A 14,816-nucleotide genomic window follows, 5' to 3' on the forward strand; every position below is an offset into this window, starting at 1 on the left:
TTGGGGGCATTTTTAATAAAACAATTATTCCACTCGCGCTTATAGCCAATTCGGGGCTACACGCCTCGTTGGTTATCTATTATCACCTCATATCCAACGCACGCGCATGGAATAATTGTTAATTAGTATAAATACAAAGGTGATTATACAAAATCGCGCGCTCTCATTGGCTCGCTATCTCGGATTATCAGTCGATAATCACCTCGACGGACAAAATGGTTGCCAGTAGTCGTTTTCCCACTGTAAGTGAAGATGATTTCGTGTTGAAATGTTTTTTTTTTCTCTTTTTTGAAATAATCACCTGTGTATTTATACTAAAACAATTATTCGCCTCAGGCTCAGTGATTATCGGTGAATATTCACTGAGCCTGAGGTGAATAATTGTAAATTATTTTACATGTATTTGTCAAGGTGGGGGGGGGGGGGGTGGGGCAGTACAGGAGTGAATGGGTTAATGAGTCTGCAAGCTGTCAGTGTCACAGCTGACCATCAAATGTACTGTACATGTACAAGTCAAAGGTCACAATGTGATTTGCTTCCAGTCTAGGGAACCTTTCCTGTAGTGGTTTCATGAGCTCAAACAACCCTCACCAACTAGGATGCAGCTATTTTCTCGCAATCAAGCTCACATATGCTGTTTTTTTTTTAGGTACCACGAAGTGTTCTCTTTCCATTCTCCTCTATTTCCACATCACTAATCTCTAGAAACATCACTTACTAAGTGAGTTTTTCCACTAGCTGAAGAACAAATAAACCGGAAAAGGTTTTTCTCACACACAGCTGATAGAATGAGGTTCAGAGTGTGGGGGTTCTTCAGGTCACAGCTCAGTTTTTTTTGCCATCTGCCACTGCCTGACCTTCCCTTCCCACTCACCCTTCAAGGGTGTTTTCAGTGCAGCTTTGTAGCTTTTTTTTTTAGGATGTTTATCACATTCCATTCAGTTTAAAAACAGTGTTCATGAGTTTTTCGATAAGGTCTGTTACAATTTATTTATTACATGTTGGTTGTGGGGTCGGCTTGCTTGCTTAGCTCCCAGTTTTGTGTGAGAATTATTACCAGTATTTGCTCCTCGACCATGAAGAAACTCAAAAACCTTCAAGAAATCCCTTACCTTTTTGTGATTTTTTAAAGGTTCTTGGAATTAAGACTGAAATTGTCACTTATGGATGTTTATCAAAATTTAGCTTGCACCTGATTTAAGCTGCACTTCTTCTGGGCATGCATGTAAGAGATTGAGCTGAAGATCTTTCTAAGGACTGGCTGGCCACAATGAATACCCTTGGTTACCTCAGGCATCCACTGTTTTAACATTTAAATGATGTATGGAATACCACCAACCATCTGCTTAAATTCTAATTTGGTGGGTGAGTGTAATCCTATCACGTATAAGCATGCGTTTTAATGAAGTTTCCACTTAGCTATTTTATCTGAAGAGTGCCACACAGTTTGTGCCGTCTGAAAGTAGTTGGTAAATAAATAAAATGGCTAGTCAGATCATTTGTTGATTCGATCACCTTCTTTTTATATTATTCTTTATATATACATATATCATTGTCGACAAATCATGAACAGGGAAATGTTAACGGGAAGTTGAAATCTCAGATAGATCTTGTAAATTTTTTTCCCAAGCGAAACAACTGTATTACCGCCAACATTAACACAAGGCGCGCTATGATTGGTTGAGAGTTGACATCAAACATGTGCTCGTCACACATGATTGGAAATGGGAGGTTTTGAAAATGTCGTGGAGTTGATTGCAAGCAGTTCCTCGATTGTTCTTCTCACTCCCTCCCCCTTCGCTTGCTTTTCCCATAGCCATGATCACTCGAAGGAAGCGTCTAAAATTCACCAAACTGCCTGCTATGCAGGCCATATTTCATTTATATTTGTACATCATTCTCAAATTCACTCACTTGGGTGGTTTGTTGGCCGCATCTCAGATGTGCTTTAAGGTGACTATGCAATGCAGTTATGAGCTATGCTGTCAGTAGTTACTTGACTCTGTAGCTGCATAATCAGGGCTTGAAATTAACTTTTTTGCTCGGGTGCCAGCTGGCGACTAATGGGAAAAATTTGGTCGCCAGAGCATAAATTTTGGTCGCCAACTTTGTATGCAAGGAAAGTCATAATCATTAAATAGCACAGAGAAAAAAAAACAGCACAAGAAGGATCTCTAAAGCCATTGTTGTTTTCGGCTTAGTTTGGTAATGGTATTCTTTAAGGTTATTTGAAATGGAGCGAAGCACCGTCCGTGTTTTCCATAGCAAGGCAAAGATGGGTCCTTTATCCTTGCTTTTCACGTCTTCAAAACGTAGTTCTTTATTCTCCTACAGCTTGCGTAGCAAGCAATTTACCTTTATCGCGACTAAACGCAATACTACAATTGCTCGGCCTAGGTCCAAACACAACCACAATGCTCGTACCAGTCTCCGACCAAGATAAAATAAAAGGAGCGGCTCGTATACGGTTTCAGTAGCCTCTAGAATCAGAGGAACTTGGTTTCTTAACGTACTTTTCTACCGATATTTATCTCCATTTATTAATCACCTTGTGCAGTCAATTTTGCAGGTAATCGCTTTCTAACACAGGGGACAATTTCTCCAACGCACTTTACGTTAAGGGTACAGGTTGCTTTTTGAAGGTTCCATGTAAATTTCAAACTCATTGTGCAATATCTAGGTTCATTATCAATATGTTATCAATATCAAGCTACAGTGCAGCTCGGAGATAAGCGAACCAAAATATACGCAAAAAACGCGCATACGCAAAACGCGTAAATGCGTCAAAAAAAACGCGGATGCGCGTCAACACATACGCAAAAAGGCTCATTAGTATTTATGAGCTCTTCCTTTGTCTTTCTTTTGTCGCCTTGTCTTTGTTTAGTCTCAATCGTTTGCGGTGTGGTGAATTTGAAAATAATTTGCGTGTTCTATGGTCGGTGCGCAAAAAATCTTACCATATGCTTATTCTAATGCCGCAAAGTCCTTCTGGCTGAATATTTGTGTTTCAAAGCCAAAAACTAGCGACAAACTGCACACAAGAACCTTTTTAACATCGAAATTTACATGAAAGCGTTGAGAGCGATATTATCAAAACAAACTTCGTGCCGGTGCATCCGTTTAGTCGTAAACTAAAAAACACTACTCGTAAGCATAGGGCTCGTCATTAGCAGTTTTGTACAGCCATTCATCATTTAAAGTTGAGTATTTAACTCCTTCTGTCGTTTTGGATATGAATACTCAAGTAAAGCGTGACACTCACCGATGGTGAAAAAATACAAACAACTTTCAGGTCCAAAGCCGTTGCGTCTGTCACTCGTTAAACTTAACAACACAACTCTTTAGCAAAGGACTCATCATTAGCAGTTTTGTGCAGAAATTCATCATTTAAGACTGAGAATTTTGCAGCTTGAGTTGTTTTGTTGTAAATTCAGCAGTAAAGAATGATTTTTTGCCGTGGATTTTCAGCCCGATAGTGAAATCACACACTTTTGCTGGCACGTGACAATATGATTTTAATTCATGTAATATCCACATCTCCAGTCCAGTTGGGTACGATTTTCTGATTTCAACGGCTACAATGCTTTCACTTCAGACACATTTTTTTTCTTCAAAGGCTCAATGATGCGCTGATCACATTTATTTGATTTTTCTGCAAGGAAAATTATTGGGTTAATTTTGGGCACGCGCCGGCGGGAGGCCATCGTGATGTAATTCGGGACATAATTCGCTGATTCAAACAGTGAAATGCTCTCAGTACAAAGAAAAGATTTTTTAAAAACTTTCTGTAATATTCCAATCGAATTTATTTGATTTTTCTACAAGGAATTATTGGACTTTGCACGCGTCGGCAAAACATCGTGAAATGACTGTAAAGACCACGTCACGGCAAACACTGAAAAAAATCATGTCTTCGGTTTTTCGGGTCATAATTTGCTGATTTAATTTCGCTCGTCTCTCGAGACCTATGTTGCATGTAAAGGGTATTAAACTTCGAAATAATGCCCTGTGGATGCTTTCAACGGCAGCACTTGCGGATCGAACTTGACAGTAATCAAAGCCACATACCGTATGCAAATTTTCGACTTGTTTAAGTGTTTAAGTGCGCCCACAATCCCATGAAGCCGCTGAAACAATATGGCCCCTAGTAAACACGGTGATCGAAGTAACGACGTACTTTTGTGCTATTAATTAACAATGTGCTGAGAAACCGATTTTCTTGTAGTATTTATACATTATTTTAATGGGGAAAGAAAGGTGAGTCGTGTTCTAGCTACCAGTTCCGAACGATTTCATCTTATAAAGATTCAAATACAACAGTTGTCTAATGTTTATCCTCAGTTATCAGACAAAACGTGATTCGCCAGCTGGCGACCAGTGAGTCGCAATTTCAAGCCCTGATAATGGAGCTCGAGTCAAAGACCCACATTTCACCCTTGCTCACCATAGTCTGCAGTTGCTCAGTGGTTAGAGCATCCGACTAGATCATGGAGGGTCGTGGGTTTGAATCCCATCTGGGGATTCGAGTTCCCAGTGGGTTCCATTGAAAACATTTCATTTTGTGTGTACCCCAATTTTCATCTTGGATTTCAAAAGCACTTGTTAAGATCTGCTTTGCCTGCATATTCATAAACTGTGCAAAAATACCTTTGAATTAGTAGGCACCGTACTTAACTCAACAAGCACAATACACCAATTAAACAAAAACATTTAGATCTTTCTAAGCTAACTATAACTTACCATTTGAGAGCAGAAGAATTTGTTGTTCCAACAGACAACAAGTAAACAACTTGACAATGTTCTCAACACCAAGCAAAGTAAAAAGTTCCTTGCAGGAGTAATCAAACAGTGGAAGCTCATTGCTACTAGGTCTTTGACATGTAATGTTCAAGTCATGGCAACTAAATCTCATTGTTTTTCCAGCTGGTGGCAGAGGCACCTCAAATAATAAGTTATATATGTAGGACTCTAAAGGAAGCGGAAGATTGTCCCCACTCCGTGCAGAAAGGTAAATTTGTTCCAGGTATGTTTTCCCAGCAGAGATAAATGGCAGAGGCATTATTATGCAGATGCATTTTGAAACTAGAAGAGTATCTTTATGAACATTAAATATTCTATGGTTGGAGATAGCTGATATTTGAGAGCTCGAGTTTAACTTGTCACTGCAACTCCACGTTTCCACAGAGCCTGCACTCCCTGTCATAATCAAAGAAGGTGATTTTGAACGAGACCTTGATCGTGCAAGAGCCAATTCAGCATCATGCATGGCTTGCAGTGTGTCCATAGCCTTACAGATCTGAGGATCCTCAACAGCCTCATAAAATTTAAGAGCACAGCCATAAACTCTTGATCCATCCTCGCGGGTTATGAGAAAAGAATGGAAGCTTGGCTCGTGATCTTCAGATTGCTTTTTGAATGTTAATCCTTGAGGTAAAGAAAGCTGAAACAAGAAAAGAAAGGGAAAATCAATGTCAGTGTAGGTTACAGTGACACACCTGCAGCAGGGCTGAAAATACTGCCACAAGATAGCTGGACAAGATGACCAGCCAAACAAATTTTATCTCGGACATACCTCGCATCTGGCCGGTCAATAATTTATTTTCGCCTTAACACAACTTAAGTGTAAGCCCCTCATCCCTCAAACAACAGGTAGCCATCTCCTTTTTTAGTAAATACAATATTTACTACTGTCAAATTTTGAATGCAGGAGGAAATGAACAACTTGAAAATTACGAAAAGGGAAAGGGAAAATACGAGACCGGAAGTGTGAGAATGTGGTGTGACGCCACTGTAAACGATTTGTAGTGCAATTTTTAAACAACAGTTCCAGTTCATTTCAGCTCGTACTTCCACAATTAGGAAACCAGCAGTGGGGAATATACAGGCCTTCTGATAGGGTGCGATGAAAAAATGCAAATTATGCAAAATTTGCAGGGCAGATTATGCGATTAGAAAGGCCAATTATGCGATAAATGTAAATTATGTGATTTTTTTCTTAGCTTGTTTTTCAAGGTTTCAGGATAAGAAAAATATGTTTTTGCTGCCCTAAAGACATTTTGAACACAAGGGAACAGTAATTATGAATCTTGATCGATATAAGTTGGGATAAGTAAAAAATGAGGTCTTCTGCAATATCGGTGCACCACATTAAAAGTTGAAAGGACACAGCTAACATGCCAAATGAATGATCAATAATTATTGATATTCCTGTAGGCTATGACTAGCTTCTTACACTTTGTTTTTATATGCAGTATTATATTTCTGAACAGATTTGCTAATCTGATCAAAGGGCGTGTTTGTGTTACACCAATAGGCGACTCTTTAAGAATGAGGCTCGTACCAGGCCCCTGACATGCAAAATAACGCCTTGAACTTCAAATGTTTACGAAATCAAAGGTAACAAAGGCTTTTTAGCCTTTTTCCAAGGTAAATCATCTTTAAAACGGCATATTTATGCAGGAATTCCTAACAAACTTGATTTATGTTTTATTTTATAAATGTTATGCGTTCTTTCGTGAATTATACGATTTTTCGTGAATTGTGCAATCGGATGCCATTTGAGGTCGATTGTGCGAAATAGCCCCATCACGCAATATCAGAAGGCCTGAAGATAGTAAACAAATGAACAGCATGGAAACTTTGGTATTTTTCAGACCGGTCAAAATGACTGGCAAGTTGAAAGTTTGACCAGTCAAAACACAGGCTCCCCAAGCTGAAAATACGTGGTGTATGCGACAGCTTGTGTATGTAGAGAATTGTATGGGAAAATCACCGATCGTAAAAAAATTGTGTAAATAACTATCTCATTTAAAATACAGTTTTCCTACCTCAAATGTGTGACGAACTTGTCTCTTGTGCCGAGTTTAGAGCCATTCTGACTCCGTTTAGTGAAGTCATCCAGAAACCGCTACTAAAAGAATAGGAAGGCCGACAACTCCATCCATCGCTGGCCAGACCTCACTCCACAAATCGTTTTCTCCTCAACAGGAAAAGCTCCGAATCGCAATAAAAACAACAGTTCCTTAAAACCCAATAAATTTCACTCCAAATACATGTGTTTCGGCGGCCGAAAGACTCATGAAGAATGAAAACTTTGCCTTAAAATTAACCTCTTCGGCTTTCCTTAGAGGCTTGTGACCCGGCAGTCAACAACGGCCGCTCACAAGCTGGTTACACCCTCAACTCTGATTGGAGGGTCGTGTTGCCAGCGCGCAGTCAAATTCAAATGGACCAATCAGAGTTGAAGGTGAAACCACCTTGCGAGAGCCCTTGCAAGCGGCCGTTGTTGACTGCCCGGTCACAAGCCTCTGAGGAAAGCCGAAGAGGTGAATTTTAAGGCAAAGTTTTCGTTCTTTACAAGTCTTTCGGCCGCCGAAACACACGTATTTGGAGTGACATCTATTGGGCTTTATGGAACTGTTGTTTTAATTGCGATTCGGGACTTTTCCTGTTGAGGAGAAAACGATTTGTGGAGTGAGGTCTGGCCAGCAATGGATGGAGTGGTAGGCCTTCCTATTCTTTTAGTAACGGTTTCCGGATGACTTCATTAAACGGCATCAGAATGGCTCTAAAATCGGCACAAGAGGCAAGTTCGTCACACATTTGAGGTAGGAAAACTTTATTTCAAATGAGATAGTTATTTACACAATTTTTTTACGATCGGTGATTTTCCCATACAATTCTCTATATACACAAGCTGTCGCATACACCACATATTTTCAGCTTGGGGAGCCTGTGGTCAAAACCACAAACAAACCGGATATTGTCCATTGCCCGGCCATTAGAGTATTTTCAGCCCTGTACAGCTGAAATATTTTGTAATTTTTATAAAGTACACAATTTTCTTTTTGTACAAACATTTTAGTATTTCGTTCTTACTTAAAGTTTGAAATTTCGCTCTCTTTGAGATTACTTTATGGAAGTCATTTAGTAATTATTTGATTTTTAACTTGATCCCTTTAGAAACAGTCACAGTAATAAAATTTTCAAATTTGCAAGATAAGCTGAAGCAGTTTACATGTACATCTCATATTTCCTAACGGTACATAAATTCAGCAATTATGAATAAGAATTCGTGAAAAAAGAAGTTGTGATTTCTTCTTACATGAGACTGAAATATATTAATCATTCTAGGCATGTTGCCAGAAAGTTGGAAAGTCTCAGATGATTTTCACCATTCCTTTGCAACAATTATTATTTGAGCTACAATTTTTTTCACACTCCCCCGAGTTGTCTGGAATTCACCAAGCCTATACAATGTACCGTAAACACCGGCGAATAAGCCGCACTCGTAGATAAGCCGCATCCCGAATTTAGCAACTTAGATTTTGGAAAAAAAAAATTTGAGAGAAATTAAAATAAATCAAAAGTGGAGTCTTGACAAAGATGTCTTACATGTAAATGCACTGTTTCTTCAAGTTTCTTGCACGTGTCAACCCGCATATTATATGTAACTCACTACGTTTGTAACAGAGAATACAAAAACTCTTACCTATAATTTTGACCCTCTAATAGTATGAAAATCCGACTAGGACATAAATTTGATCTTTCTCTGGCATTTTTAAGCCAGTATTTTTCATTCCTGTCCATTTCTCATTAGAATTTACATGCAACAACACCTGCAGACGACTGACGAACGTTTCGGTTCGTTTTAGCTTAGTAACCAGGCATTCTTGTTCGTGGTAGATCGATTTCTGTCGAAGTGAGCGGCCATCGTCGACATTTTAAACAACTTTGTGGTGGAATGGAGATTCCCTGCCGACTGAAGTCCACCTGCTCAAGAAAGGCAATGTTAAACCGGTTAAAAGGTCTTTAAACGAAAAAGGTTTAATCATCGTGTAAACTCAAACAAAAACGGCTCTTTTACAAGCCACCAAACTCGCAAACGCAATGATCAATGCGTATTAAATGTGGTATAGTTTTTTAATGAGCAAAAAGGTGTGGCTTATACGCCGATGTTTACGGTACTTCATTTAGAACAGCACTATACTTTCTTGTGCGATATCCAACAATAAATTTGTTTATAGATTCACTTACAACCTACTTACTGAGAACTTAAAAAACTTACCATTCGAACAGCATCCTCATCAAAAGGGTTCCAATCAACATTTGAAGGAAAATGCAATAAAACCTTGGCTTTATAGGAACGCTCCAAAGGCGATATATGTAAAGAGTCACCTGAATTTGGAAAGGAAAGATAAATCGTAGGATCTTCCTACATGTACTGTGTAACCTGAAGACTACATGTCAATCTCTTGGATAAGATAATTAACAGGTAAAGAAGTTCAATACAATAACTGAAATGAACGATCCTTACCACTTTTATTTTTAGCTGGAAACTGTACAGTACATTTTTTCCCATCTATGTGAATTTATAACAGTTTTGTAGGAAGAAGAAGAAGAAGAAGAAGAAGAAGAAATCATATAATCTACAGTGGAACTGCAGAGCTAATGGTGGAAGGCAATTAAGGGAGATTGAAATTGCTGAAGGTCATTCCTCTCCAGTGTATTGCATGCTTTCTTTACTGGGCATCAGATTCTTGCCTGAGTCAACAACACACGTTTTTTTCAGCCTTTGTTTCAAAATAATTTTTATCCATAATCCCACATTCTCTGAAAACATATGGAGAGGGAGCGTTTGCTGTCAAAGCACCGAGACTATGGAACTCGATCCCACTTGAACTAAGATCCAGTAGTTCGATCCCAGGATGGGGGGGGGGGGGGGGCTACTCCCTTATATGGGCTATATAGGTATGTGCGGCCCCATAGGGTAGGGTTTTTCAGCCGTTTTGGTCATAAATAGGGTATCGATTTTGGCCAATTTTCCGCCATTTTGGTCATAAATAGGGTATCCATTTTTGCACTCTAGTCTTGAATTTGTTTACCTAATAAAAGCAGATAAACATTGCCTTTAACATTGGTCTGAACTAGGGAAATAATTATAAGGCAGGTCTACACCAGGGTATTGATTTAAGGGTCAGGTCATAAATTGGGTATCAAATTTTTGGTCAGGTCATAAATAGGGTAGGGAAAATCGCAGATTTTGGTCATAAATAGGGTAAGGGTTTTGGGAAGCGGGCCGCACACCCCTACCCAATTTTTCTGGGAGTACCCCCACCCCCCCCCCTCCGGGAGTTCGATAGACATTTTTAAATGATATTTAAGAACATATCTTTTTAAAACAAGTTTTTTAACTTTTTAATTTTTAGATGATTTTTAACTTATTGATGTAATTTACGTGATGCTTTTTTTTATAATGTTGTGGAACTTTTAGCATTTTATAATATCTTTTTAATGTAAAGTGCCATGGACAAATGGTGGATTGAGCACTATATAAATATTTTATTATTATTATTATTATTATTATTATTATTATTATTATTATTATTATTATTATTATTATTATTATTATCTGGTTGTTCTATCCCAAGCAGAGGTTCACTGTGAGACCAAAAACAAAACCACTTATTTAATTTTGAAAAAGCAATACAGAAATCCTCTCATCAAAACCAAACCTACATTTGTATATCTCATTGTTTCTATTCCTTTTAATAGAAAAGCTCTCAACCATGAAAGAATTTGCTCACATTTTCGGTACATGTATGAAACAAAGCCTTACACTACATGTATATATTTTTTTTCAGAACATGTTTTAAAAGTGACTTGTAGTCTTAAGGAATACATGTAACTTGACATGTAGAATGTCAACCATCCCAGCCATCTCAGGTGGTAATCACTCAAGTGGCTACAAATACAGTTTTCAATGGGCCAATACAGTTGTTGTGGGATTTTTTTGATAATAACAATCCACAAGAACAGTAAGAAAAATATAATAATTAGGGTTGGGTCGACAATTACATAATTTTTTGCTGCATTGAAATGCAATAATACCAGGAAATAAAATAAAATATATCAATACTATTGAAGTAAGTACAAAAATTGACCATAAGATATTTTTAACTGGCAACAACGTAAATAAGATTATAGATATTAACATGAATTTGTTTCCTTACATAAAGTGCTAAAATTTTTTAATCAGGATCGTGTCATTGATGTTAAGGATGTAAACCAATATCAAGTCTGGAAGAAAGATACTTAAATTTTAACTTTCACCTTGCACAATATTCTCCCTTACAATCTCCCCATAGGAAATTCTACACTTACAACCTGCAATTTATGTAGCAATATTCATCAGTACAACTGTGCAGTAGAGCTTGAACTACAAAGGAAGCTGACACAGTTCCATGTGATAACCACACACTGCCATCAGTGTCTTGCCCTTCCAACAGTGACAATATAAGATGACAATAGCGGTTAAACAAGACAGATATTGGCATACCCACTAGCCAGGTAAAGCCACTATAAACTTTGAAAGCATGTATTGGAAATACACATGCCACAACTGAGAACAGATTGATCTGGAAAACAGAATATATTAACGTTCATCGTTTGATACATGCAAGTAGTAAGCTCAAAGTGTACAGTACGTCACATCCTGTGTAATGAATGCAAGCCACAACTTCATAAATACTATTAAACGAACCGCAAGAGAAAACTATTATAATCTCCGACAAATGGCAAACGAAGTGGCAAATAATACTTTCATAATGACACGATATAATTGTCAAAATCGAAACATTACCCCGCAAACTCTTAGGAAAGGAAAGAACGGTCTTTTTCTGATCATGACGTAAATTGAGGAAATATAACCTTTGAAGTCATCGAGAATTTTTTTTTTTTGCGATGGACTCAGATTTAATGATATGGTATTCACCAGAACATTTCTTGCATTTTGGGTTTTAACTGAAGAAAGGAAGAATTCCGAAAAATCTGGCTGCCTTGATGTCTTCTGTTTGAAGAGAAGTCCCACAGTCACAGATGACTAAATCTTACGCGATAATATAATACACAAATATTCGGGAATAATTTGGACTTCCAAATACAAGATTTCTCCAGATGGTATAAGTGATTTTGGAAAAACGTCCTCAGTTTATAAAAATTAGCGTTTCACATTTCTTCTCCGTCAAAAAAATTCTTGCTCGGTGTAGGAAGAAAGCGTCTAAAACGATGGCTGGCACACAAGCAGTCTATCCACCCACCAGAGGGAATTATAAACCAAATCGAATACAAATCATCACTAACCTGACAACTGATCGGCTTCAAGCCCTGTTACGATGTCTAAGCCACTTACTACGAAGTAGTCGGCAAAGCGCTGGCCAGCGCTCGAAGAAGACATCTCGGAAAAAAGTAGCCCTTCACGCTTTAACCATGTCAACGCAAGCCGAAGCAATGATTCTGCATGCACTAGTGTCCAGATCACGCGCTAATTTTAGATTCGTATACTCTTACATAACATCTAAAATGAAAGTTGACTTGTGGGATACCACATGCGTTACTTGAAGATCAAAGCGTCCAAGACGGCTAACATTTTGGCTTGAAAATGGTACGCATTGTTTTCGCTTTTAACGGTGAACGCTGCGCAAGCGAATGCTACAGAATGCCTTAACAGTTATTTTATCTATCTTTAGGCGTCAGGAGGGTATCCTCCTTCCACGGGAAGCGCACAACCAGCTGGTTATTCTAGTAACCCTACACCTGTCATGATGGCGCCTGGAGGTTACACGGTAAAACTTCTTTATTTTAACGTGTCATTTTTAATAAGTTAGTGTAAAGCTAGAGCATACTTGGGACTGCAAAATTTCCGTCACTTTACCTGTAACATTGTTTTACCTCAATGGTAACTGACACAGCGCGGTTAGCTGATATATATTTAATTGGCAAATAGCGCTTTACTAGCTCCAATTGAAGTTGTTGCTTTGTTCAATTCATTTTGATCCTTGCGTTTCTATTTTGTGCAGTGCACCGGTATCGCAGAGGTCATGGGTTTGAATCCACTTGAAGCCACATGAATTTTTCATTTTTCTTTTAGAGACAATTTCTTAAATTGTCCAGATAAGTTCGGGGATCACTTCACTGTTTCGTATAATGTTTCATCTGTTAAATCATAAAGCCATTGTTAGAGGAACACACCCCAACATTGTCAAAAGAGCGCTTCTAACAATGTTGGATAGTTGTCATATAACATTGTTGGAAACACTTCACTTTATTCACGCAACCTTATGATGGGGTACATCTATGTTTTCTTTGTGGTTTGGAGATTACATAAACAACCACGGGAGTGCTTCTCAAAGCTGCTGCCTAACAAAATTGTCCAGGAGCCCTTCGGCCTTCCAACATTAAAAGTTTGTAGCCCGAGTCATTTTTTCAAGAGCCCAGAATTAATTAATTCCAGCTGGGATCATATTACAAGAAAGTGAGGATGAATCAAGTAAGGCGACCGTTCGGGCTACTTGTTCAGAAATGTGGTCGCCCGCGCTCGCAAATAAGACACCCCAGGCAACCGGGTGACCGTTAGGCAGCAACCTTGGCTTCTGGTTGCAACATAATAGCCGGTTACCTGAAGTCTATTGCGTTACGGATTCAACGTCAAAGAGTCAGAGAAAGGTTGGCAAAGCTAGATCCCGAAAATAATGCCTTGAGATGTGGTGCTACCATACAGCACAGGAAGTACCAGGTGTCTTGCCCATACTCACTTTGACTTTTTGATGGATATCACTCATTGATTAGATGGAAGCTGGTACACTGTAATTCATGGTTGCATAGACAAATTTCCTAGAAGAATAATCTTTCTATCGTGTAGTCTCAATAATACAGCCGAAACATTTCTGGGATTGTTTCTGAGTGCTGTTGAGAGAGACTGAGAGCTATGGCCATCAAGAATTAGAGTACATTATGGTGTTGAGAACGTTCTTGTTTGTGATAAAATGGTGCAAGTTAGAGGTGAGTGGAGAGGAAGCTATATTGCAGGGCCATCAACACACAACCAATGGATTGAGTGTAGGAACATCAGGGAGGTTCATTTCTTGTGATTTTTAATTCATGATAACAAACAAATTAAGTCAATTTGTCAAGTCAGTCTTAATAATGAACATCTAATAATAAATCACTGTAAACTGTACAGCCCATTTAACAAATGTCATTAGTAAAAATATTATATTACTTACATGTAAATATTTCAATAATGTTCAATGCTCTGTAGTCAAGAAGAACAAAGTCGCATTGTACAAAACATGACCCACTGTCAACATTATTTTGTATACTTACATGTGTTCAGGTGATAAGTTTTTTAATTTCAGTGATGAAAAGGTAAATATGAATACACTGTAACTATAAACTGTCACCAAATACATGTAACATGGTAAAAATGTAACTATTATAATATTAAGTATAAAATGCTTGGTGCTCTGTGGTCAACGCACTTAGTTACTTTCTACAAAACAGGAACCAAACATTTGGAGAATATATACAAGGCTTGATACTTACAAGTACAGTACCAAATTAGCCATTGGATAATGAAATGTCATTATTGGCAAGTACAGTTGGTCCTTTACTAGTCAATAGGTCTTGTGAAAATAGAGGACGTTTGGTACTGGAACCCAACAATGTCAACTATTTGAAATGAAGTATTGTGGAGGATAAAGGGAAAAATCTTATGGCAGTAACTGTGACCAGATTAACAAAGTTCATCTTTTAAAGAATCAAGGGAGTGATGCCCTAAGAGTCCAGTTTGTGTCAACAGTCTTTAACGTGCAACTAACCCTGAATTTTTTTCTGCTAAAATATAACTTAAAATTTGTAGTTGTTAGAAAAACACAGACATTTTTCACAGTTCCTAATAAAATTATTATTAAATTAAGCACTTAAAAATCAACAAAAAGTAGCTGAATTGATATTCTTTTGGTCCACGACTGAGCTAC

The 14,816-nt window shown here is 38.1% G+C and overlaps 2 protein-coding genes across 2 annotated transcripts in view; one reads left to right on the plus strand and one right to left on the minus strand.

Annotated features, from left to right (window-relative positions):
• Positions 1–12,300, minus strand: part of LOC138007199 (DENN domain-containing protein 5B-like) — a 77,415-nt gene extending 65,115 nt beyond the window's left edge. The window contains exons 1-3 of the mRNA XM_068853978.1: positions 12,142–12,300; positions 9,068–9,177; positions 4,741–5,440 (exon numbers count right to left, since the gene is read on the minus strand). Of these exons, the coding sequence (XP_068710079.1) occupies positions 4,741–5,440; positions 9,068–9,177; positions 12,142–12,235 (904 nt within the window). The 5' untranslated portion in view covers positions 12,236–12,300. The remainder of the gene's footprint in view (positions 1–4,740; positions 5,441–9,067; positions 9,178–12,141) is intronic.
• A 76-nt stretch (positions 12,301–12,376) lies between these two features.
• LOC138007195 (pre-mRNA-processing factor 40 homolog B-like) overlaps positions 12,377–14,816 on the plus strand; it is a 54,036-nt gene continuing 51,596 nt past the window's right edge. The window contains exons 1-2 of the mRNA XM_068853973.1: positions 12,377–12,442; positions 12,528–12,623. Coding sequence (XP_068710074.1) covers positions 12,440–12,442; positions 12,528–12,623 — 99 coding nt within the window. The 5' untranslated portion in view covers positions 12,377–12,439. The remainder of the gene's footprint in view (positions 12,443–12,527; positions 12,624–14,816) is intronic.

The sequence above is a fragment of the Montipora foliosa genome, chromosome 6, assembly GCF_036669935.1.
Source record: "Montipora foliosa isolate CH-2021 chromosome 6, ASM3666993v2, whole genome shotgun sequence".
Classification (NCBI taxonomy): Eukaryota; Metazoa; Cnidaria; class Anthozoa; order Scleractinia; family Acroporidae; genus Montipora; species Montipora foliosa.